The 24,099-nt window shown below is 21.0% G+C and overlaps 9 protein-coding genes across 18 annotated transcripts; 4 read left to right on the forward strand and 5 right to left on the reverse strand.

Moving 5' to 3' along the window:
• Positions 1–98: 98 nt before the first annotated feature.
• On the reverse strand, positions 99–4,676 carry LOC108002175 (peptidyl-alpha-hydroxyglycine alpha-amidating lyase 1). 5 transcript variants are annotated; one of them, XM_017063698.3, is made up of 7 exons: positions 3,751–4,676; positions 3,343–3,469; positions 2,639–3,262; positions 2,125–2,538; positions 1,884–1,985; positions 699–759; positions 99–419 (listed from the first exon to the last, which is right to left on the reverse strand). In XM_017063698.3, exons 1-7 carry the CDS (start codon positions 3,835–3,837, stop codon positions 359–361), a joined length of 1,476 nt encoding a protein of 491 aa, XP_016919187.1. In that variant the 5' UTR covers positions 3,838–4,676; the 3' UTR covers positions 99–358. The 5 variants fall into 5 exon arrangements, with proteins under 5 accessions (XP_016919187.1, XP_016919184.1, XP_016919183.1 ...); XM_017063695.3 differs by lacking the exon at positions 699–759; XM_017063694.3 differs by lacking the exon at positions 699–759 and having other exon boundaries at positions 1,779–1,985.
• A 2,187-nt stretch (positions 4,677–6,863) lies between these two features.
• LOC108002021 (large ribosomal subunit protein bL34m) lies at positions 6,864–7,418 on the forward strand. The gene is made up of 2 exons (XM_017063380.3): positions 6,864–7,039; positions 7,130–7,418. Exons 1-2 carry the CDS (start codon positions 6,999–7,001, stop codon positions 7,350–7,352), a joined length of 264 nt encoding a protein of 87 aa, XP_016918869.1. The 5' UTR covers positions 6,864–6,998; the 3' UTR covers positions 7,353–7,418.
• On the reverse strand, positions 7,410–9,189 carry LOC108002020 (pseudouridylate synthase RPUSD4, mitochondrial). Of its 2 annotated transcripts, XM_062085911.1 has the most exons (5): positions 8,963–9,189; positions 8,641–8,853; positions 8,298–8,472; positions 8,024–8,216; positions 7,410–7,950 (listed from the first exon to the last, which is right to left on the reverse strand). In XM_062085911.1, the coding sequence occupies exons 2-5, from the start codon at positions 8,813–8,815 to the stop codon at positions 7,462–7,464; spliced, it is 1,032 nt and encodes a 343-aa protein (XP_061941895.1). In that variant the 5' UTR covers positions 8,816–8,853; positions 8,963–9,189; the 3' UTR covers positions 7,410–7,461. The 2 variants fall into 2 exon arrangements, with proteins under 2 accessions (XP_061941895.1, XP_016918868.2); XM_017063379.3 differs by having other exon boundaries at positions 8,641–9,002.
• A 14-nt stretch (positions 9,190–9,203) lies between these two features.
• Positions 9,204–11,191, forward strand: LOC107995468 (26S proteasome regulatory subunit 10B). The gene is made up of 7 exons (XM_062085890.1): positions 9,204–9,373; positions 9,538–9,617; positions 9,689–9,728; positions 9,830–9,966; positions 10,033–10,405; positions 10,498–10,761; positions 10,843–11,191. The coding sequence occupies exons 1-7, from the start codon at positions 9,277–9,279 to the stop codon at positions 11,031–11,033; spliced, it is 1,182 nt and encodes a 393-aa protein (XP_061941874.1). The 5' UTR covers positions 9,204–9,276; the 3' UTR covers positions 11,034–11,191.
• Positions 11,192–11,193: 2 nt separating this feature from the next.
• On the reverse strand, positions 11,194–12,680 carry LOC133667413 (tRNA (guanine-N(7)-)-methyltransferase non-catalytic subunit WDR4). The gene has a single exon (XM_062085899.1). The coding sequence runs from the start codon at positions 12,424–12,426 to the stop codon at positions 11,272–11,274; it is 1,155 nt and encodes a 384-aa protein (XP_061941883.1). The 5' UTR covers positions 12,427–12,680; the 3' UTR covers positions 11,194–11,271.
• Positions 12,681–12,948: 268 nt separating this feature from the next.
• Positions 12,949–14,480, forward strand: LOC108002027 (alkaline ceramidase). The gene is made up of 5 exons (XM_017063385.3): positions 12,949–13,164; positions 13,272–13,436; positions 13,536–13,692; positions 13,765–14,002; positions 14,077–14,480. Exons 2-5 carry the CDS (start codon positions 13,344–13,346, stop codon positions 14,396–14,398), a joined length of 810 nt encoding a protein of 269 aa, XP_016918874.1. The 5' UTR covers positions 12,949–13,164; positions 13,272–13,343; the 3' UTR covers positions 14,399–14,480.
• A 492-nt stretch (positions 14,481–14,972) lies between these two features.
• On the reverse strand, positions 14,973–16,262 carry LOC108002032 (6-pyruvoyl tetrahydrobiopterin synthase). Its single transcript, XM_017063390.3, has 3 exons — positions 15,527–16,262; positions 15,377–15,456; positions 14,973–15,322 (listed from the first exon to the last, which is right to left on the reverse strand). Exons 1-3 carry the CDS (start codon positions 15,589–15,591, stop codon positions 15,039–15,041), a joined length of 429 nt encoding a protein of 142 aa, XP_016918879.1. The 5' UTR covers positions 15,592–16,262; the 3' UTR covers positions 14,973–15,038.
• Positions 16,263–16,264: 2 nt separating this feature from the next.
• On the forward strand, positions 16,265–20,244 carry LOC108002009 (actin-related protein 2). Of its 4 annotated transcripts, XM_062086038.1 has the most exons (9): positions 16,333–16,475; positions 16,580–16,690; positions 17,038–17,055; positions 17,483–17,500; positions 17,927–18,006; positions 18,069–18,204; positions 18,281–18,640; positions 18,718–18,996; positions 19,073–20,244. In XM_062086038.1, the coding sequence occupies exons 1-9, from the start codon at positions 16,428–16,430 to the stop codon at positions 19,241–19,243; spliced, it is 1,221 nt and encodes a 406-aa protein (XP_061942022.1). In that variant the 5' UTR covers positions 16,333–16,427; the 3' UTR covers positions 19,244–20,244. The 4 variants fall into 4 exon arrangements, with proteins under 4 accessions (XP_016918847.1, XP_016918850.1, XP_061942022.1 ...); XM_017063358.3 differs by lacking the exon at positions 17,038–17,055 and having other exon boundaries at positions 16,265–16,475; XM_017063359.3 differs by lacking the exon at positions 17,483–17,500.
• Positions 20,245–20,456: 212 nt separating this feature from the next.
• On the reverse strand, positions 20,457–24,013 carry LOC108002179 (ceramide transfer protein). 2 transcript variants are annotated; one of them, XM_028668871.2, is made up of 9 exons: positions 23,597–23,847; positions 23,267–23,523; positions 23,044–23,163; positions 22,711–22,948; positions 22,280–22,563; positions 22,036–22,203; positions 21,532–21,960; positions 21,288–21,420; positions 20,457–21,189 (listed from the first exon to the last, which is right to left on the reverse strand). In XM_028668871.2, the coding sequence occupies exons 2-9, from the start codon at positions 23,486–23,488 to the stop codon at positions 21,062–21,064; spliced, it is 1,722 nt and encodes a 573-aa protein (XP_028524672.1). In that variant the 5' UTR covers positions 23,489–23,523; positions 23,597–23,847; the 3' UTR covers positions 20,457–21,061. The 2 variants fall into 2 exon arrangements, with proteins under 2 accessions (XP_028524672.1, XP_016919194.1); XM_017063705.3 differs by having other exon boundaries at positions 23,267–24,013.
• Positions 24,014–24,099: the final 86 nt, after the last annotated feature.

A 24,099-nucleotide genomic window follows, 5' to 3' on the forward strand; every position in this document is an offset into this window, starting at 1 on the left:
TAAATATACTTAACTTAATAAATGATAATGAAGATAATATTATGAAGCATCATTTTGAACATCTTGCAATTTCTATATGTTATAAGATAACTCTCATGAAGACACAGATTCAAATCTATATTATAAAATAGAAGAAAAGATAACATGTTTTTAAGAAAAATACATATTTTAAACTGTGCTTGATTCATTCAAAGTATGTGTTTAATTCTATGAAATAACTTTTGTAAAACTATTCTCCGGATATTCATCTTCTGAGGTTTCTGGTTCCGTGTTCAATTTACTAAAGTCCCGCGGATTTGGTCGTTTCTCCATTATCTTGAAATTTTTGCATCTTCTGTTTTCCAAAAGATTTGAGAGTCTAAAGTTTTCTCGCTTGTCCGATTCCCAATGCATTCGCTTGTGCATTATTAATAAACATCCTGTTTATAAAAATAAACGGTATTAGAAAATTTCTAAAAAAATAATTGATTATTTCATTTATCGATATTTGATATAGCAAGTAATGATGTCATAATCTTTTTTATCATTATTTTCAAATCAAATATAATTATATTATTTATTACTATTATAATTATATTATAATATATTATCTATAATTTTAATCAAAAATATAATATATAAATAACATGAGATAGCATCAAATTTAGGCATTACATATTTTTAAGCATCATGCACTATATACTATTATTAATACTTACACAATCCATGAAAGTACTGAAGTTAAATAGGATAATGCACAGGGGAATAACAAAAAACATTCTTGAAATGAAAATATGTATATATTTCATTTACAACATATGGACCTTTAAAATAAATAAATGATCACATATAAGAGGTAGAAAATAAAAAATGAAATTTTTCAAAACTGAATACGCGAAAAATTCATAAAGGAACCTTAAATTCTAATTTTCATTTTAGTTTTAAATACAATAAAAAATTCAATGACTATATAAATAAAAATTATTTATACATTTGTGCGATCACAGAAAATTTAAAAGAAATTTACACAATATATATATAAATTGCTAAATATTATTATATTGTGTAAATGGAAGTCAAGTAAAATTGATGGAATGTCAAATAAATGAAATTTAAATTTTTAATTATAATTTGTAAAAAATCACTTCCTTTAAATAAAAAATAAAAATATAAAAAATTTTGCAGAATAGAATAAATATTAATAATACAATATAATAACGATTTCTATGTCAAAATCATATAAATATAATTATAACAAAAATAAAAATTAAAATATTGTCACTATCATTTAACTTTTAAATTATATGATTATATAAATTAATATATAAATTTATATATAATTCTAATGTCTTGGATCAATAAAAAAAAACATTTATTTTTTCGAATATTTAGATTTGAGAATTATTTTTTTTTATAAATATAATTTTTTTAATAAAATAATAAAACATAAATAATCAATACAAAAGCTTTTCAATTTTATATACAGTGAAAAATTAAAAAAAAAAATAAATAAGAATAAAAGAATAAAGATATTATTTTAAGATTAAAGATATTAAATTTAAAAATTATTTTTTTTTCCTAAGTCATTAAGAAAGTGATATTTTATTATTATTATTATTATATAATAGATTAATGAAATTAAGTACTTTCGATAGAATCACTACTGAACACTTGATTTCGGCAAAATTAATTAACATGCGTGCATAGCTATTATTTAACCCAAAATCAGTCAAATGATTATTTTTATTCGACTAGTTTTGAGAATTCAACCGCAGATTCATCATACTGAAACAATCTACCTCTTTTTTGACATCTTGCTACAACTGCAGCAATTGCTATACAGAGAGCAATAAAAATGACTGCTGCTGTAACAAGGGATAAGACTAATGTTGCTGTTGTAGTACCTCCAGAAAGATTATTAATATCTTTGTCCGTTAAAGGTGCTGGTTCATGATGAGGATTTGCATGTACAATGAAATTTCCAATTTGCACTGACGTATTTATATCTATGAAACGAACGTTACATATATATTATGATATAATATAATAAATTTGATATATATATAATCAAATTTCTTAAAGAAATAAAAAATAAACAAACGTTATTCCTATTTTTTATTAATTTTCAGGATTTTTAAGTCTTACCCTGGAAAAATTGATAAGCAGTACATAAATTCAATTCTACTACATATATTTCTGAACCATTCTCAGATACAGCTATATCATGTGGTCTGTTCATATCTTGTTTTGGACCAAATTGAGATGTTATATTTCCTGAATTTACATCAAGAATAAATCCTCGAATATGTATTTTGTAATTCGGATCAGGACCATTAACCAAATAAAGTCTTTCTCTGGCATATGCTACACTATATATTTTTGTACCAATAATCGGATGCTTATATTCCTTATGAAAAGTTCCATTAGTTGCAAAAAAAGATAAAACTCTACCGTTTTCTCTATCAGCAAGAAAAAGTAAATTCAATTCACTAGCAAGTGCTAAAGCATGAGGTATATTGAATACATTCGATGAAAGATGAGTTAGATCATATATATTTCCTATAATAAGTATAAAATATATTAATTATAATTAAATTTAAATTCTTACTCTTCATAAAAATATTCTTTATATACATATATATATTTCAAAAATAAATACCATTCACATGTCGACCCCATTGCAAAATTATTTCTCCTTTAGCATTGAATTTAATAATTCTAGAATTACAATAACCATCACTAACAAAAAAATCACCATTGCTTTCTACAGCAACAGCTGTTGGTTTACAAAATCGTTTTTCATCATGACCAGGTTCAAAAGCTTCTCCTAAAATCATTGAAGGTTTGAGTACATTATTCTCAAGCAAAGGATCAAAATTATGATTATTAAGAAACATTTTTTCTTGAATGTATTGTCTCTTTTTCAATTTAGTTATATCTTTCATCTTTGCTATATCTTTTGCATCAAATTTAAATACTTGGTGTAAGGCTACATCAGTAATCCAATAATTTCCATACATATCTATTGTTAAACCATGTGGTAAATAAAACATATTTGCACCCCATTCTAATAATTTTCTTCCAAGTTTATCTAATAAAACTATAGTGTTTTCTTGAATTGGTCTTTCATTTCTATCAAATCTATTTGTATTATCAAATGTATTCCTATTCCATACTCGTGATCCTCTATGAAATATTCCAATGTTTCCATTTGGATCTATGGATACTCCAGATATTTGGCCAAATTTGATATTGTTAGCCCATTGAGATTTCCATATAATATCTGTATATATTAAAAGAATCAATAAATATAATCAAATATATTATTTAATATATTTTAAGTTTATTAAAAATATTATTAACTTTTATCAAATGTATTTGAAACAGATACTTCACTATCTTCACTAGCTAAAAATTCTCTATCTCTTTCATCATTATCAGAATACTCATTAGAATTAAATTTTTTATCAAGCAAATGTATTGTTTTTTCCTATAACATGAATGAATAAATCATATTAATTATAAAATATATAAATATATATATATTTATTCAATCAATATATATTTTATCTTCATTTTAAATAGATTAAAATTATGAAAAATATTCATGTAATTAAAAATTAAAAATAATGAATTTTAAAAGTTAAATTGATATATATATATATATTTATATATTTTTATAATAAATAATTTTGTTATTTGATAATATTATATTTCTTAATTTACAATTTATATATTGATTGATTTTTTAATAATTCAATATTATTTTACCTGAAGATAATCCTGAGAATCTGCTTTGGCAAAATTTAAAATAAATAAAATTGAAATGCAACAGGCTATATCATGTTGTAAATGCATGATTCTTATACAAAACAATCAACAATCTTGTATTCTCAATTTATTTTATTGATATTTATAACACTGTTAGAAATTAATCACATTCCATAATGCAATCTTAAAAAAAAATAATTAGCAATTAAGTATAAATATAGGTCATCTCAAACTTCTTAAGCTTTTTCACGCCACGCGTATGGTCATTGACGTATGCAACAGGGAATACGAATAGCCATCTGACGGGAATTTAATGAAATATATTTAATAAATTCGATTATGTATCTATAAGAAAGATACAAAATTTAGCAATCTATATCATTTTTTTAGTTATATATCTAAAAACATATTGCACGAATACATTCTTTAATAATACAAAAAATATTAAAATGAAATGTATTTGAAAACTTAGAATAAGTTGTATTCATAAACATTTTTTAAAACTTTTTTCTCTATGTTATTTATCAATAGAAATGTACAAGATATTAATATATTCATGAGATATTTTTAATATGAGAATCGATTTTAGTCAAAACAAAAATATAAAAATGTCTGTGAAGAGTTATTTATTAAATTTTAACTAATTTAAATTGATATTGAAGTTAAAGCTATTCAATTTATATTAATATTCTATATAATGTATTGATTATTTTTTATATTCTCTATTTATTCTTCTAACCATATTATATAATTCAGAAATAAGAATATATATAGGTCAATACAAAAAATTTGAACATGTAAATAAAATACTAATTGAAAAAAATGTGATTATTTATTAAGCCAACTATTAATTGTTGAAACAAGCACATTGCAACAATATAACAATATTGATTTTTTAAATAAATTTAAAATAAATTGTAAATATGTAAAAAACTATTTTAAGTATTTCGATGTAAATTCTAAAAAATTAATGAAAAAATAATATTTTTACAATCCAAAATTAAATTAAAAATATCATATCAATAATTTATTAATGTTATATTAATAAGATTCGATATCGCAAATGAAAAAAAACTAAATTGTCAATAAAACGATCAAAAGAAATGCTCATGAACGATCAATAATCACAATGATCGACATCCGTATGTTACACAAAATCTTTTGTTAAATATTCATTTCAGTATCTATTTCATGATCGCGATTGTTAAATTAAAAAAATCTGTAAGCAAAGTTAAAAACGAATACAATTCTGCATTCTTGTCAGTTTCATATACAATTCTTCAAATTATATTTTCTGAAACATAAATTATAATGCAAAAACGGAACAATATATGCCAAAAAATATATTGTTTATCTAATCCATTATTATTTAAAAAATGGCAAAACTGATATTTTGATTAAAAATGAAAGAATCAGAACTATTTCTAGAGTAATCTAAATTAACAAGGAAAGCAAATAATAAAAAAAAGTATAAGTATAAAAAATATAAATATTCATCATCTTAATAAAACATTTATTTATGAAAAATATAATCATGCTTGCAGCTAATTATTTATTCATATTATTTTTCATAAATGATTATACTATTAATATATACTAATAAGATATATCGAATCTTACAAAAATAATCTGATTAAGAATATAATAAAAGTAGATTATTATAATTAATTTAATATAAAAATTATCTAAAAACTTAAGATTAATAGATATTTAAAATAAAAATTGATCAAATTTGAAAAAAATATGACAAAACAAAAATATATATAAAATATATTTAAATTAAAGAAATATAATGAAAAAATTTAAAACAAATTGAATTAAAATGAATTGAAAAATAAATAAAAGAATTTATATAAAAATTATATAAATAGAATACAATAAATTTATATAATAAATTACAATAAATATAATATATTATAATAAGTGAATCTTTTATATTGTTCACAATTTGTTCAAATATCAAATATAGAATATTAAAAAATCATTCACATCATTAAATAAATACATCACAATAAAAAATAGAAAGAATATAATAATTCCATGTTATCTATTATTGTCCAATATTATCTAACGATAATCTTAAAATATTTAAGATTATAAATATTAATATTAAGATCAAAAAAAATTTAAAATGATACAATTTACTACCAAAATGTATATCAAACTATACTTATCTTATTCAAAACGAATAATAAAATTAAAATGTTTAATTACTGAATCAAATGGTGGTTAGCAATACCACGATGATCATTATTTTAATAAGTTATTTTTATTTCAATAAAAATTTGAACAAATAATTATTACAATTATATTACGATTATAACAAATTTGAATAAATAATGTTGAATTTGTTGAATTTGTATTATAATTATATCATTATATTTCGGATTCATTATGAGAAGAAAAATAGACGTATACAATAAATCTGTGTAATTGATTTATTGTGTTTTAATCATCGCATGTGAACAATTTCATTTAGGACAGATTATGAATAAGTCATAAGTTGTTTACTTGTATGGTGTCTTAGTAACTTATCAAATAAAATATTAAGATATTAAGTTTTAATATTTTAATAATTATAATAATTTAATATAACTTTTAAATCAGTATATTACTAAACTTAAAATTAATTATTTTTGGATTCTATTCAAAATCAAATTTCAAAATTATTCAAAAATATTAAAAAATATAAAAAATTTTTGCTCCAAAGTAAAATTTAATCATAATTTATATAATTTATAATTATATAATGTATAAATATATTAATTTATATAAATATAATAATATATATGATAATTAATAAGTGAAAAATTAATAAATAAATAATTTAGTATTTTTTTTATATTCATAAAAATATATATTATATATATAAATATATATAATATAATATATAATATAATATATATAATATATATAATATATAAATATATATATAAATATATATAATATGTATATATAATATGTATATGTAATGTAATGTAATATGTAATATGTAATAAATATATTATATTCATATTCATAAAAAATAAATTTATGAATTTTCTAAATAAAGATTTATGGAATGTTATAGAATTTTTTAACTTCTTCTCTATAGATAATTTTCAAAAGTTTAAGATGGCAACAATGCGTCTTTTCTTTTACTTTAAATCCTACATGTTAAAATTTTTAATATTTCATAAATCGAAAAAGTGATATTATTAAAACATTATTTTAAAATAAAGATAATATTATTTTAAAACTTTTATAACATGATAGGCACATTAATCTCTAATACATATAAAACATTTCCGTATGATATAATTTTATAAATCTAACCAAAATAATAATATATATTTAAAATAGGTTATATATTTTTAAAATAGGTTATATTATTTTACAGACGACTTGCATTATTTAATCAAACTTTTTCATCAATTTCACCCACAATAATAAATCCATGGAATTTAACTATAAACAGAACTATAATGAGATATCATTTTCCACATCCTAATGAACGTCGCCGTATTAAACGTCACGGATGGATTACAAGAATGTTAACTCCCAATGGACGGAAAATTCTCATGAGAAGAATATTGAAAGGCAAATATGTACTTAGTCATTAAATATTATATATATACGTAGATGTATATGTATACTTATATTAAAATAAAAAATCAAAAATCAGTAAATATTATTTTATTTAATGAAAAAATTATATTTAAATCATTATATTTATAAAGTGTGATTTATATCCTGTTTTTGTATTGTATGTTTAAATTCAAGTTGTTTATATGTCCAATCAAAATATGGCATTAAAGGAGCTTCAATTTTTAATGTTTTTCCAAAAAACTTTGGTAAAACTATTGATCTTAGATGAATATGAGTAGGAATAATATTCTGATTATTAGGTGTAATACCTAATAATTTAAGAATCTTATCATCCAATTTTCGTGTAGAATAAGTAAGAAATGGATCGACTCTTACATAAGTATTTCCAACTTTCTGAATCTGAGATGCATAAAGATTATCTCCTAAAATTGGACAATATAAAAATGTTGATGCAAATAGTCTAATTGCATGTTTATTATGGAAAGATGATTTTAGTTCAATTAAAGAACATAAATTAAGTATAGAATTGGATAATATTTTGTATTGTGTTCTTAATATTTTTATCTTTTTTAATTTTTCTTCATTTTTAGACCATGATGTGATAAGAATTTGCTGAAAATTTTGTTAAATATATATAATTTATTTTTAAAAAATTTAAAAAATTTAATAAATTTAATAAATTTACCCTTTTATTTTTAAACTGAGGATTTGAAATTGATTTTATTCCTACGCAGGATTTATTACTTGATTCTTTTGGTGTACCAACTGTAACTATCCAATAAGTATTTATGAAATATTTGCGATAATGAATAAATGCAAATTCTATTTTATGTTGAATATTTGGATTTGCTGCTAAAAGTGTAATACCACTCATGTACCTAATTAAAAAATTTAATAAATTATATAAAAATAAATTAAATAAAAATTATAAATATTAACAATTGTTATTTTATACTTACATTTCAGGACTTTTAATTATATTTAAATTTGAATAATTTAATTCTTTAGCAATATAAGGTAAAGCATCATCTAATGTATAATCAACACTATTAGGTATTTTATTTTCTAAGCTTTTAAATGAATTAAATTTCTTACGTCTTATTCCATATGGTTTATTTAATATTACTAATCCATCTATAAAATTAAAACTAAAAATTGAAATATGCAAACATTATGTATTATTATATATTATTTTTATTATAAACTATTATTGCATATAACTATAATTATTATTGTATAGTAATATATTATTGCAAGTAATATAAACTATCAATATAAAAACATATACTTCAATGTTATTACCTTTATTATAAATTAAATTATTTATAAGATCATTTGAAAATTCTGATAATGATTTCCAAGGATGAATATTTTTATAAGGATGATCTTTTATATAATTTTTCCTTAATATTTTTATATAAGATATATTTGCGTGTATATGTCTAAATGTATAAAATTTATTTAATAAAGTCCACATTTTAAATATATAAATTCAAATTTTTTTTTTGATTTTATCTAAAAATATGAATTTAATGTAAAAATTTTAATTAATTAAATTTTAATAATAATATATTTAATATATTTTTTAATAATATATTTAAAAAAATATTAAAATTATAATTACATTTAAAAAAGAGGTTACTTCATATATATAATGTGTAACATTTACAATATAAAGATGGATTCATAATATTTCACTATATTTTCACTATATTTTTAAAATAGTGAATAATGAATAATTTAAATCTACCTTTAGTTAATGTTATTAAAGATATTCTAAATAAATTATTTGTTTTATTTAAATTATGAATAATACATCAAAATAATTTAAAATATATATATATATATTGTAATGATTCAATATTTTTCTGAAATCACTATCTATACAATGTTTATAAGAACATTGCTTGAGACAGTTAGACAGCAAAATAAGTAAAGATGGCAACCACCGTGGATTCGGTTAGGGAAAAAGCCCTTCAAGATTATAGAAAAAAGCTTATAGAACATAAAGAAGTAGAATCACGTTTAAAGGAAAGTAAGTTATGTTTATAAAATATTTTGTATTTCTTTAATAGATTGTTATGGAAAAAAATTAAAATACTTAACCTCAATATTATACATATTAATAATTGTTATTATAAAGATCCTTTTAATAAAAAAATTTTGATAAATTTTTATGATATTTTTATAACTTTCTAGTGAGAGAACATCTTAAAGACTTAACGAAACAATATGATAAATCTGAGAGTGATTTGAAAGCTTTACAAAGTGTTGGACAGGTATGTTATAAATTTTTTCTACTTTTTTTATAAAATATATCTAACAAAAACATATAATATTTGCTCTCTAGATTGTTGGAGAAGTATTAAAGCAACTTACTGAAGAAAAATGTAAGTCTTTTTAATTAAAATTATGTGCTTATATATAATATAATACACATATGCATGTTATTATATATATATATATATATAATTCTTTATTTTATTTTTAGTTATAGTAAAAGCAACAAATGGTCCACGTTATGTTGTTGGATGTCGACGTCAACTTGACAAAAATAAGTTGAAATCTGGGACAAGAGTAGCTCTTGATATGACTACTCTTACTATAATGCGTTATTTGCCTCGTGAGGTAAAATTTATATTTTACTATAAATTAATATTAAATATAATATAATAAAAAATCTTAAATATTTAGGTTGATCCATTGGTTTATAACATGTCACATGAAGATCCTGGTGATGTTACATATAGTGCAATTGGTGGTCTAAGTGAACAAATACGAGAGCTAAGAGAAGTTATAGAATTACCATTATTAAATCCTGAATTGTTTCAAAGAGTTGGTATAACTCCTCCCAAAGGATGTCTCTTATATGGACCACCAGGAACTGGAAAAACATTATTAGCAAGAGCAGTTGCTAGTCAATTAGATGCAAATTTTTTAAAAGTTGTATCAAGTGCTATTGTTGATAAATATATTGGTGAATCAGCAAGATTGATTAGAGAAATGTTTAATTATGCACGAGATCATCAACCATGTATCATATTTATGGATGAAATTGATGCAATTGGTATATTTATAAAAAATTTATAAAATATAAAAAAAGAACAGAAAATATAAAAATATACTTTTTAATTATATTTTTTTTATACTTTTTTACAGGTGGGCGTAGATTTTCAGAAGGTACAAGTGCTGATCGAGAAATTCAAAGAACTTTAATGGAATTGTTAAATCAAATGGATGGTTTTGATTCTTTAGGCCAAGTTAAAATGATAATGGCTACAAATAGACCAGATACTTTGGATCCAGCTTTATTAAGGCCAGGTAGATTAGATAGAAAAATTGAAATCCCATTGCCTAATGAACAAGCACGTCTAGAAATTTTAAAAATTCATGCTGGTCCTATATCTAAGCATGGAGAAATTGGTAAAATTTTTTATTTTTGTCTAATTTTTTCATTTTAAATACAGTTATATGATAATTTTATAATCTAATAATTTAATTCAGATTATGAAGCAGTAGTTAAACTTTCGGATGGATTTAATGGTGCTGATTTAAGAAATGTTTGCACTGAAGCAGGATTATTTGCAATAAGATTAGAAAGAGAGTATGTAATACAGGAAGATTTTATGAAGGCAGTAAGGAAAGTTTCGGATAATAAGAAACTTGAATCTAAATTAGATTATAAACCCGTTTAAAATTAATATATATCAATTATATATAAACATATATTTAAAATTTAATTCATTTATTAAACAATAATATGAGAATTAATAAACCGACTTATTTTATTGTAATACTATTTGTATTTTATAAAGAAAATATAAAATTCCTATTAAATATATATTTAAAATAATATTGTTTTCAACAATCATATTTTATTTTCGATATAAAAATTACAATTTTTATTATCTTATGTTATTGATTATATCTTGATTATCTATTTGCAACACGTTTTTTTTTTCTTTGTAAATATTCTTGGATATTATCGTATTTTCTTTTATATAAAATTGAAAATAAATTTTGTTGAATACTATCCTTTTTTAATACTTTCCAATAATTATTTAATTGATTTAATTTGTAATTTGTTCCATCACAGAGTATAAAACTGTTGTCTTTAAATTTATATATTTTAAATCCAAGTTCATCTAATATCCATAAATTATTTTCATAAAAATAAAATTCTATTGGTTCATTATCTGTAATTATTGATTGTATATGTAATACTTCAATATTTGACTTTGATGTATTATTAATTAGATATACTAGTAATAATGAATTATTATAAAAACTCATTATAGCTAAAGATGAAGTTGTATCAAATGCTGAAAGTTTTAAATGCTTAACAGGTAAAACTTCAACAGATTCTTCTAAATTGCAATTATGAAGTTGTTCATTAAACTTTTCAATATCTCTTTTAGATATTTTATTATGAAAATTAACACATAATAATTCTTTTCCAATCTTGTAATCCCATAATATAAACATTCCATCTCCTCCACAAGACACTAAAATACTTTTATCATGAGGTAATTCTAAAATGTTTGTTACAAATTTTGTATGTCCTAAACAATAGGATACAATATTATATGAATTTGGAAACATGGATACTCTTATTTTTTCATCTCTATCTGTTGTAATAATATATTTTTCATCTTGTGTAATTAATATATCAAGTAACATTGATAAATGTCCTAAGAGTAAAACTTCATTATCAGACTGTTTATTAGAAAAAAGATAAACATCTCCTGTTTTATCTGCAACAACTATATTATTATTTGGAGTAAATTGCACTTTGCTAGCAGCTCTGGGAAGTATTTTATTTAATAAAAGATTCTGACTTTTTCTTTCATATAAACACAATTGTTTACGATTTGTACAAACAAAAAAATATTTGCCATCATTTGAAAACATTATATTAGTGATCATGTGAAAAGCTTCAATATTTATATTATTATGTGCATCAATTTTTTTATCATTTATCAATTTAGGTAAAGAAATTTTTGTTTCCATATCGTTTTTAATATTATATATTATAATTTGTTCATTATTACATATTATAACATCTGATTCATGTATGCAAAAACTCATGATTACAAAATGAATTTTTATAAAAAAGATGCAAATAATTTTAATTATTTTATTTTGTATATGATTAATCAAATAGTTTATATATATACTCAAAACTATTATATTATTATTATTATTATATATATTATTATATAAGATTACACTTAAAATGAATACACTTTTTATATGTATTAATTATTAATATTTCTAAAAATCATCAACTTCAATTTTATACAAAAAATTCCATATACAATATAATATACTCTAGTACGTTGTAATATAAATTATATTAATAATACCAACTTATAAGAAGAAATTAAAGTGAATAAAAATTTTGGGGAATTAAATAATTTCAAAATAATATTTTTTAAATATATACTATTTTTTTTATTTCTCATATTTAAATTAAATTAGAATTCATTAAATCAATATTTTTAAAAATTAATATTAATATATATATATATATCATCAATTATATATAAGTAATATTTTTGTATATACTTACGTACATATACTGATTTCTAATCCTATCTAATATCTCATAGTATATGATTGTATTCTATGCAGTGGATAATTAATAATTCTTTGTCTTAAAAGAAAAATATAAACAAAATGTTGATTAAACTTATGAATATTATATTTTTTAAATATCTTTTGAGTAATAAATTGCAATAAATATTTATTATATACAATAGTTACTAATAGTCATTAAAATGTATAAAAGTTATATGAAATGATAATATATTATTAATATAAAAGGTAAAAAGATTCTATAAATATTTCATTTTGATTCATATAATTATTAATTAAAATTTTAGTTTAATGATTAATTTCTATATTATTAAAATTAAAAACTATTAATACAGATTATAGATTAAAAATCTGACATTCGTAAATTTTTTTATTGATAAAAATCAAATAAAATCACGTATTTCGATATGTGGAAACCGTTTGAGGCTGGTAGTTCACCAATTGATTGGTGTGAACGTAATTATAGTATTTCTTCTAGTATTGCAGAATTTATGAATACGGTTTGTATTTTTGTATTTTAAAATGATAAAAATAAAATTTTTTATTAATAATTTTTAATAAAAACTAATATAATAATTTTATCATATTTTTATTTACAGCTAAGTAATGTAGTATTTTTATTACTTCCTCCTGTTCTTATGCATCTCTTTAGAGACTATGGTCGATTTATAAATCCTGGTATTCATATAATTTGGTTTTTACTAATGATAGTAGGTCTTAGTAGTGCATATTTTCATGCTACTTTATCTCTTATAGGTAAATAATAATAGATTATAGATTTGTAAAACAATAAATAAATAAATAAAATTATTTATTATTTTATTATAGGACAATTGCTAGATGAATTAGCAATTTTATGGGTATATATGGCTGGTTTTTGTATGTTTCTTCCAAGAAGATATTTTCCAAATATTTTACACAATGATAGAAAACTTCTTGCTATATGTGCAACTTTACCAACTTTGATTGCAACTGGTTTATCTTTTATACATCCTGCAATAAATGCATTTGCTTTAATGAGTCTTGGTATACCTGCATTTGGATTTATGATCATTGAATTAAAAAGGTAAAATTCTCAATCAATGTCTATATATAATTTTATGATGTAATATCTAATTACATCATTATGCTTTTCTTAAGGACAAAGTCAATGAGAGTTTATAGATTGGGTTTACGATGTGGTGCTGTATGGTTATTAGCAGTTACTTGTTGGTTGAATGATCGTTTATTTTGTGACACTTGGTTAAACTTGAATTTCCCTTATTTACATGCACTTTGGCATTTGTTTATTTTTATTGCAAGTTACACAGCAGCTGTACTTTTTGCATATTTTTCTGTAAAAGAGGAAAAACCACAGCAATCACCAGTATTAAAATATTGGCCAAAGGATGATTTTGAACTTGGTATACCATATGTAACCATTAGAAGTTACGTTAAACTAGATATTAATACAAATATATAATTATTAACTTAAATTATAAAGGCTGTCTTGCATTTATTAGATAATGACAAGTGATTTAAAATAAAATATATTATTTATATTACTTATTTAAAATTTTAATTTTATATCAAGATTTTTATAAATAAGAAATTTATATACTATAATTTATATATATAATTTATACATATATATAATCTTATATATATATAATTTATATATATATATATTACATATATATAATATATATAATCTAATTTATATAATTTATACATATATATAATCTTTATATTAATCAATCTTAAAAAATCTATTTTTTTTAAATTGGTATTCTAATTATTTTTTATATAATTATATGTAATTAATAAATTAGTAGACATATTTAAGACATTTTTAGAAGTGCAATATTAAAATAATATACAAAAATATCTTTCTTTTGAAGTGTGAATTCATATTACTGTAACATATTTGTATATTGAAAAAAGGAATGAATGTAATAATAATTTAGTATTTTTTTTACAACCTTATACCATTATATAAATCTTTGTATTTATTTTTATATATGGGTTAAGTAAAGATATTTTTAAATCAATAAACATTTCTTTTAGAAAATAAAATTTTTATTTAATCTTTATTTAATTAAATATTAAAAAAAATTAACAGTTTATTTTTTTTCTCCTCTATAAATAACGACATTCTTATCAGTTTCAAAAATCTTAACTTCATATAAAAGATCTGAATTTGGCATAATTTTTTTTAATTCATTAAAAACATAGACGGCTACATTTTCAGTAGTAGAAATGATATTTTTAAAATAAGGTACATCTTTATCCAAATTTTTATGATCTAATTGGTCCATTAATACTTTTTTCATGTATAATTTTAAATCTGATATATTCATAACCATACCTGTTGTAGAATCCACAGGTCCACATACAGTCACTTCAACTAAAATAAAGTCTAATAAAAATTTGTACATATAATAATAATAATAATAATTACCTGTATAATTATGACCATGTCCCCAATAATTGTTACATTTTCCATATATTTTTTTATTTTCCTCTTCAGTTAAATTTTCACTGAAAAATATTCTCGTTTATTAAATAGAAAATTTTAGATAGAAATAAATAATACAATATATCTATTTACTTGTGTAAACGGTGACAGCTGGATATTACTTCTTTTCTTGTTAAATAAGCGATTGGGCGTTCCATGTATATTCTTAATATAATTTCTTAAAATTTTAAATATGGAAAATTCAAAAAAAATTATTCAAGATTATTCAAAAAAATCACTCAATTATTATTCGTTTATTATGTGTATATATTTTAAAATTATTAATATACGATGTCTTTAGTTGTTTAAATAATTTATTTACAAAATATAATTTTTTTTCATTAATTATCTAATAAAATAATAAATGAACTTTGGATTTAAAAAAATTTAATCCCTTTAGCGACAAAAGTTTAGTGCAAGATGAAATTATGTTGCCATTTGTCATTCAATAGATGGTATGAATGACATGTATTTAAAAAAGTTTAAATAATTTATTAATTTTATTCTTTTTATAATAATAACAAATATACATTTTGATATTTAATAATATGATTAAAATAAAAAAGATATTTTAGTTATACAAAATTTTTTTTTGATATATAACAAAATTTTTCGTAACAAAATCTTTATATTATTTCTTTCTTTCAAATACTATATGCATATATACAAAAAATCAAGAATTTAATGAAAGATAATGAAAAAACAATCTATTTCTGATTTTTAATTGATTAGTTAATATTTATTTGAATATTATTAATTATATATACAAAATAAATTATTTTTACTTATATAAATAAAAATATATATTAAAAAAATTGCAAGAATTGTAGACCTCTGTTGGCATGTCAGATGAACTAGTAAATCTAAACGTCTGGGGATGATACCGGTAACGCCCTAGATCTTATAATAATTAATCATCTCACGGAATGTGCAATGTTTAATGTATATTGATATAAAAAACACAAAATATCCGTTTAAATAATCATATTGAAAAATGGATAGTAAAGGCAGAAAGATTATTGTTTGTGATAACGGAACAGGGGTAAGGTTATACTTTTATTTTTATTTCTTGATTTCTATTTATCTTACATATTTTATCTTATGTATTTTTCTTCTTGTTACTAACAAGATAGCATTATTTTGTAGTTTGTAAAATGTGGATATGCAGGAGCAAATTTTCCAGCACACATATTTCCATCTATAGTTGGACGTCCTATTATCAGAGCTGTCAATAAAATAGGAGACATTGATGTGAAGGTATATTTTTTAATTTTTCAACAATAATAATGTATAATATTTATTATATTTTTAATTAATTATTTAAAAAATAGTTATAAACATAAAAAAATAGTCATAATCTATAATTAATATTTGTTTTTTTATATTTAATATGTATTTTCTATGTTATTAAAATATATTGCATATTTTCTTTAAAATAAAATAAATTTTCATTCTATTTAAAAAAAAATTAAAAATTGAATTGAATATGAATATAAATATAAATATAAATATAAATAATCTTAAATTTGAAAAGTTTGTTTAATTAAACATAAAAATAAAATCATAATTTCTTCTAGTTATTAATAAATTTACTTAATTTTCAGCAAGAATATTGTATTCGTGTAAGTCACTTCATAATATTACACTGTGTGCTCCAGAATTTAAATCCGATTGAAAATGCATTTGTCATTCATTAACCTTGTTTACTAACTAATATTAAAATGGATTGTACATATTAAAAGTAAGATAGTATTTTTATAATTATTGGAATATAATATCTTTATTGAGGATTTAACTAATAATTGACAATCATAAAATTATATTTTTTATTTTAATGATTTATAATATATTTAATGTATTGTAAATCTTTTTTTCTATTTATTGTTATTAAATAAATGTAAGAAATAAAATATTATAGAGTAGAATGTTACAGAAAGATTGTATTTTTAATTATATGTGAATTAAGTGTGAATTTTTATATATAAATTTTTTATATATATATTTTTAATATTATTTAATATACTTGTGCTTTCACATTTGCTCTCATAGGATGTGCTTAACATGCCTGTAAGTTTGCATTTTTTAATATTAATATTTACATTTATCAATATTATATTAGTACTTATTAAAGAATTATTTTAAAGCAATAAATAATTTTCATATTTATTCAATATTATTATATATAATTATAAATAAGATTCTTTTAATGTTTTATTTTGTTTTATTTTTATTCATGTATATTATAATAATTTATTTGGTTAGTATTAGTATTAGTAGTAGTAGTATTTTATTTAATAAAAATATTAAAAAATTGAAATAAAAAAAAATGAATTTTTGATAATTATAATTTAGAAATTTTATACTTAATTCAATTCTCAATTATTTCATCAAAAATTAAAATGTGTGTTAAATTTTTGAAATACTAACAATTAATATGTATATTTTATATGATAACAATATATATAATCATGTCTTTTATTGTTTTATCATAAGGATTTGATGGTTGGAGATGAAGCAAGTAAACTTCGTTCCATGCTAGAAATTAGTTATCCAATGCAAAATGGAATTGTTAGGTATGTGTATGAATATATTTAATCTATGTATATTATGAAATATTTATTAAAATAATTAATAGAAATTGGGAAGATATGTGTCATGTATGGGATTATACATTTGGTAAAGAGAAGATGAATATTAATCCTAGGGAATGTAAAATTTTACTGACTGAACCACCAATGAATCCTATTACAAATCGTGAAAAAATGATTGAGGTAAAATAATTATAAATTATTTTTTTATAAAAATTTTTTAATTTTATTCTTTTTAATTATAATTGAACTACTTTAGGTAATGTTTGAAAAATATGGTTTTGCTGGTACATATATTGCAATTCAAGCAGTACTTACATTATATGCTCAAGGATTAATCAGTGGTGTTGTAGTAGATTCTGGTGACGGAGTCACTCATATTTGTCCTGTATTTGAAGAATATGCTTTACCTCATCTTACTCGACGATTAGATATAGCTGGTCGAGATATTACAATGTATTTAATAAAACTCCTTTTGTTACGTGGTTATGCATTTAATCATTCTGCTGATTTTGAAACTGTTAGAATGTTAAAAGAAAAATTATGTTATATTGGTTATAATATTGAAACTGAAGAAAAGTTAGCTCTTGAAACAACTGTTTTAGTTGAATCATATACTGTAAGTAGAATTTATTTAATATAATAAATATAAAAAAAATGATGATAATTGTGATAATAATTCATAAATTTTTTTAGCTTCCTGATGGAAGAGTAATAAAAGTAGGTGGAGAGAGATTTGCTGCACCAGAAGCTTTATTTCAGCCTCATTTGATAAATGTTGAAGCTCAAGGAATTGCTGAATTGGTATTCAGTACTATTCAAGCAGCTGATATTGATATAAGAAGTGAATTATATAAACATATTGTTTTAAGTGGTGGTAGTACAATGTATCCTGGACTTCCATCTAGACTTGAAAGAGAAATTAAACAACTTTATCTTCAAAGAGTATTAAAGAATGATACTTCAAAATTAAATGTAATTATATAATATTTTATATTTTCTTTGCAATTTTTTCTTAATAAATATATATCTTATTCTAATATTTTCTTAGAAATTTAAAATAAAAATTGAAGATTCTCCGCGACGCAAAGATATGGTCTTCATGGGTGGTGCTGTATTAGCAGAAATTACAAAGGATCGTGAGTCAGTATGGATAACAAGAGAAGAATATGAAGAAAAAGGTCTTAGTGTATTAAAAAAATTAGGCTCTTATGAACCATAAAAAAAAAAATAATGAAATATATACAAAAATATATACTTTTTTTTATATTTAAAGTTCCAAAGTGCAAAGTTTTTATATTTTATATTCGCAATTCATTTATATCGAATTGTTTTAAGTATCTAGGCTGAATATAATCAGAATAATATAAGTTTAAAAAATATTAGATTTTTAAATTTTAAAATTAATTTTATTTAATATATATATATTTCTATAAATGTATGATTATATTGGATTTAAATATTATTAAATTTAATTTTCATTAAATTTAATATAAGTTGACTTGAATTTTACAAAAACCAAAAACTATTTTTTGGATATGTATAATGCATAAACATATTTGTGAACGATACATTGTAAATATATTGATTATTAATATTTTTTTTATATTCAATGAATACAATTTTTGTCAATAGACTTATATCATTGTAAAAAATTGTATCGTTTTAGTTTACAATTAATGTAATGTCCAATTTAAATATTGTATTCAAAATTTTAATTTGTTAACATAATGGCTAAAATTAAATAATTAGATTTATGAATATTATAATATTTAACTTTTAATTTATTTTTATTCTACTATACATAAAAATATTTTATATTATTTTATATTATTTTAAATTTTTATATAATTAAAATTTTTGTTACGAGATTTTCTAGTTTAAAATGTTATTTTTTATATAATGCTTTTAAAAAAAAGTATTTAAAACTATAATTTTTAAATAAATTATATATTTTTAATTTTGGCCATTTATTTTAATTTACAGTAGCTTATAAAAGAATAGAGAAGAATTTTTATATCTCTATATTCTTCTTTGATATTTTGAAACTGAAATTATTGAAATAAAATTCAGATTTCAATATACTGAAAGTAAAGAATATGAGACAAAAAAGTATTTTATATAAAAAATATTAAAAAAAATGTACATATACATATAAATATATATGATTTTTTTTAAATTAAGTTGAATAATTTGTAGAAATAAATTTATTTCTTACAAAAATTTTTTGACTTTTAATTTCAAAATTCTATCACATCAAAAATATTAATATGTACATCAAAAAATTTTCATTATTTATAAAAAATATAAAATTATAATTATATAAATATAATTATATAAATAAAAAAATATTAAATTAATAAATATATAATTTTCACAATGATAGGAATGAACAAAGATTAATGTAATAGATCCAAAATAATTACAACAGCAAATCTACAACAGTCTTTATTATGTTTTTCCCATTTGACCTTCATACTTATATTAATGTATTATACATTTTATGTATAAATAAAAATAACAATATAATTTGTATTATACAGTTTCATATTTAATTGGATATATAATATAACAATAGATAAATGTGTATATATTCAATTTGTTAAGATTTGTACAAGTGACTTGCGACAGCATTCTGTATAACAATAAAGTAACAAGCTGTTATTTAAAGGAGTAAATATAATTTACAAACAATGTTTTAGCGCATGCGTTCCGCGTTATAAAGTTATTCTTGGAAGTATATGTACTCTTAATAAATCACTTTCAATATAACAGTTTATATCCTATTTTACTAAGCTGTGAATATATACATATATATTATAATATATATGTATATATATTACATCAATTATGTTAAGCAAATAAAAAAAATAGTATATAAAACACTTTCATTTATAGTTAGGAGAATTTTTGTTTTCGAATTTCTATTTTTTAATTTCTGATTTCTTCTTTGATATATTAATACATTAAGAGCATGGAAATGCTTCGATGTAATAGATGAAGAATTGGATGGAAAATATGAAAATTCTATCAATTATTCTTAGAATATAATTGGTTTATCCTTACACTGCTCAATACAAAAGCTAGTAAAACGTTTAAGGAACTTTGGATACTCCCTTTTATAAACAGCACGTAGAACAGATGCTGGAGCCCATCCACCAGGATTAACTATAGTAAAAATAAAAAAAAAATAAAAATAATAAATAATTAATTATAGAAAGATATGTATTATTAATATATTAAATGAAAAAAGATATAATACAAACCAACAGAACAATAAGTTATTTTGCATGTTAAATTTTCTCTTTTTATTTCTTCTTCATCTTTTGGAGGATCAATGAAGGTTTGACACACAAGGCAAACAGTTAGATAAACCCTTACACATTTTCCAGTGTTCGGCTATAAATATTTTAATACATGTATATAAAGATGTTTATATATATATATAAAAATTGCTAAAATTGTAAAATTGCATATATATAAAAATTGCTAAAATTGTAAAAAATTTACCGGAAAATCAGGGTGTTCTGTACTATGATTACAAACTATCCATAAATCATGTGCATCGGGATCTTCATCATCAGAAACTCGACGCATATGTGACCAAAATAACGCGTCTCTTTGACTTGCTGGCCAAATTCGCTTATGCGTTTGTAGAAATATTAAAGTGTCTTTGGAAATGTGTTCTACCACAGTCATATCTTCAAGAGTAGCTTCCCATCCTGTTCTGAATTCAGGGCTGAAGAATATTTCGCATACTTCATGACCCGTAACTCCTTTTACAACATGACAAGCTTTCAAAGGATCTACCACTAAACCATCCGCTTCTTCTTCACGTCTGTACATTCTCATATCACCATCTTCAGCAAATAATTGCCATCCACCTGCTCCTACTTCAAGACGTGCATAATGCAATTGTTCCATCGTTATTTTTTCTATCTAAAGATAATAATAATAAATCAAATAATATAACTGTGACTTAAGTAATTAATTATATTTAAAACAAATAATTACCTCTGGCCAAAGTCTATGTCTAACTGCTGACATGATAGGAGTAGTTAAAACTGAAACTGATTTTTGTTTCAAACGATCTCTCAGTTGATTCTCTTCATCAATTTTATCTAATCCGGTTTCTACTGCATCATAGAATTCTTCATCACAGAGAGCACTATGTGGACCTTCCTTAAACATTAAATTGTTTGTTTACCTATATTATATTTTTTTTTTAAATATACTTTATTATTTTATATAATTTAACCTCATAATCTGGACCTCCATGAATAAGAACTCTAGGTCTTGGAGAATCACTTTGTTGCATTGTAACTTGCTCTTTTAGAGCTTTGTAAAGTTCTTGCACTTTTCGCTTTCTTTCAACTTCTTTTTCCCATCTACGACGCCATGCATCTTCTCGTTGTACCATTAATTCCACACAATGTTGTAATGTTGCTAAAACACCTTCGCTTGTTGCTTTAAATGTTATTGCTTCACCCTTAAAGTCTACAGATTGTTCAGCTGGATTAAACATTGTCTCAACTTTATTTTCTGAAACAAATATTTTCTATTCAATTAGAAATAAAAAAAAAAAAAGAAACAAAAAATAAACAGTTGTTTAAAACATAAAAGAAAATATAAAATAATTGAATATAAAACAAATGAATATATATAAATGAAAATTATTACTTTATATACCTTTCATGGAAATATTTTTAGCATTCTCTGCACAATTATCAAAATATTTTTGTAAAGTATCAATTTGTTTGATCAAAATATCTCTGAAAGTTTCAAGTTCTGCTAATTTTTCTTTTAATCCTCTAACTCCACGTTTAGTAAAACTACCTGCACTTGTAATAGACTGTGTATTTGATATAAGTGAAATGGCACTACCATGTCGTTTCAAACTATTTTCACTTCCATAACCAGATTCTGACTATATAAAACAAACAAATATATTTTTTAATTTACATTTATTAAATTTATACATATTTAATATATTTTTCAATTTATATAATAAAATTTCAATACCTTATAAGATTTTAAAACATCTACCCAACGTTGCTTTTCTTCTGGATTACTTGCCCTTAAATACCATACTAAGCAATCATTCACAGATACATCAAATCTACATTCATCAAATTCGTGAGCCTAATAAAACAAATAATATTGAGTAATATCATAAGTTATATAAAAATAATTAAAAAAATAAAATTGATTTAAAATTATGATAAAATTTTATACTAATTCATACCTTAATATTAGCTTTATATAGACTTATTGAACCTCGGCATCCAAATCCACTGTCCTGTTCAGATTTGTAATAAGATAAAGTACCATCTTTGAGAACAATAAATCTAGTTTGCCAGCCATGTATATAATTTGTCCATTTGGATAATGTACCCTGAAGTTCTGGAACTACAACTCCATCCGAACCTTCTTCATCTACATCATCAGCATCTATCTCTCCTTCCATACATTCGATATCGTCATTGGCAAGTCGAATTGTTTCTATTTCATCGGCCATTCTTACGAATGAATTTTACTTTCGGAATTAATAAGTTTTAAAATAAATTCAACATACCCAAATAATATTTTTAAAGTTATCCTAACGCGGGATAATCTATTAATAATTATTCTAATGGAGTTTAAAAATTCCAAAATAATAGACTAGTAATTGTTCACAAAATAAGTTTCAGAATATATTAATCATTAATTATCATACGTAATATTATGTAAAATATTTTATCAAATAAATGAGACATCAACAGCTTGTATTTTTTGGCAAATAACAAGACTAAGTAGCAAATAGAAAATCAACAGTTTTATTTAAGCAATATTTTCATGAGCATTACATGTTTGCTATAATCTTTTTTGATTGGCTACATTCTTGAAAATTGAACATTTTTTTTATAATTCTTAAATATCATTTATTTTTTTAAGGTAAATAGATTTTACTTTAATAAAAGATTAATATTAATCAATAATAAAAATATAAGAAATATTGGAAATAATTACGTTTTTCTTATTATAAAAAAATTAAATTAATATAACATAAATATCGATCACGAATATCGATAATTATCG

Source organism: Apis cerana, linkage group LG1 (assembly GCF_029169275.1).
Source record: "Apis cerana isolate GH-2021 linkage group LG1, AcerK_1.0, whole genome shotgun sequence".
NCBI lineage: Eukaryota > Metazoa > Arthropoda > Insecta > Hymenoptera > Apidae > Apis > Apis cerana.

Coding starts and splice junctions, on each gene's coding strand:
- LOC108002175 (XM_017063694.3), bottom strand. CDS start 3,837: ATGCATTTACAACATGATATAGCCTGTTGCATTTCAATTTTATTTATT. Junction 1,986..2,124: donor TGCTTATCAATTTTTCCAGG/GTAAGACTTAAA, acceptor TTCGTTTCATAG/ATATAAATACGTCAGTGCAA. Junction 420..1,778: donor AGCAAGATGTCAAAAAAGAG/GTAGATTGTTTC, acceptor TTTTATAAACAG/GATGTTTATTAATAATGCAC.
- LOC108002021 (XM_017063380.3), top strand. CDS start 6,999: ATGATAGGCACATTAATCTCTAATACATATAAAACATTTCC. Junction 7,040..7,129: donor AATACATATAAAACATTTCC/GTATGATATAAT, acceptor ATTATTTTACAG/ACGACTTGCATTATTTAATC.
- LOC108002020 (XM_062085911.1), bottom strand. CDS start 8,815: ATGTGGACTTTATTAAATAAATTTTATACATTTAGACATATACACGCA. Junction 8,473..8,640: donor TAATTTAATTTATAATAAAG/GTAATAACATTG, acceptor TTAATTTTATAG/ATGGATTAGTAATATTAAAT. Junction 8,217..8,297: donor ATAATTAAAAGTCCTGAAAT/GTAAGTATAAAA, acceptor TTTTTTAATTAG/GTACATGAGTGGTATTACAC.
- LOC107995468 (XM_062085890.1), top strand. CDS start 9,277: ATGGCAACCACCGTGGATTCGGTTAGGGAAAAAGCCCTTCAAGATTAT. Junction 9,729..9,829: donor GCAACTTACTGAAGAAAAAT/GTAAGTCTTTTT, acceptor TTTTATTTTTAG/TTATAGTAAAAGCAACAAAT. Junction 10,406..10,497: donor GGATGAAATTGATGCAATTG/GTATATTTATAA, acceptor ACTTTTTTACAG/GTGGGCGTAGATTTTCAGAA.
- LOC133667413 (XM_062085899.1), bottom strand. CDS start 12,426: ATGAGTTTTTGCATACATGAATCAGATGTTATAATATGTAATAATGAA.
- LOC108002027 (XM_017063385.3), top strand. CDS start 13,344: ATGTGGAAACCGTTTGAGGCTGGTAGTTCACCAATTGATTGGTGTGAA. Junction 13,693..13,764: donor TGCTACTTTATCTCTTATAG/GTAAATAATAAT, acceptor ATTTTATTATAG/GACAATTGCTAGATGAATTA. Junction 14,003..14,076: donor ATGATCATTGAATTAAAAAG/GTAAAATTCTCA, acceptor GCTTTTCTTAAG/GACAAAGTCAATGAGAGTTT.
- LOC108002032 (XM_017063390.3), bottom strand. CDS start 15,591: ATGGAACGCCCAATCGCTTATTTAACAAGAAAAGAAGTAATATCCAGC. Junction 15,457..15,526: donor AGCTGTCACCGTTTACACAA/GTAAATAGATAT, acceptor AATATTTTTCAG/TGAAAATTTAACTGAAGAGG. Junction 15,323..15,376: donor ACATGGTCATAATTATACAG/GTAATTATTATT, acceptor ACTTTATTTTAG/TTGAAGTGACTGTATGTGGA.
- LOC108002009 (XM_062086038.1), top strand. CDS start 16,428: ATGGATAGTAAAGGCAGAAAGATTATTGTTTGTGATAACGGAACAGGG. Junction 16,476..16,579: donor TTTGTGATAACGGAACAGGG/GTAAGGTTATAC, acceptor ATTATTTTGTAG/TTTGTAAAATGTGGATATGC. Junction 18,641..18,717: donor TTTTAGTTGAATCATATACT/GTAAGTAGAATT, acceptor AAATTTTTTTAG/CTTCCTGATGGAAGAGTAAT.
- LOC108002179 (XM_017063705.3), bottom strand. CDS start 23,539: ATGGCCGATGAAATAGAAACAATTCGACTTGCCAATGACGATATCGAA. Junction 22,564..22,710: donor TAAAAATATTTCCATGAAAG/GTATATAAAGTA, acceptor TATTTGTTTCAG/AAAATAAAGTTGAGACAATG. Junction 21,421..21,531: donor CAGAACACCCTGATTTTCCG/GTAAATTTTTTA, acceptor AAATATTTATAG/CCGAACACTGGAAAATGTGT.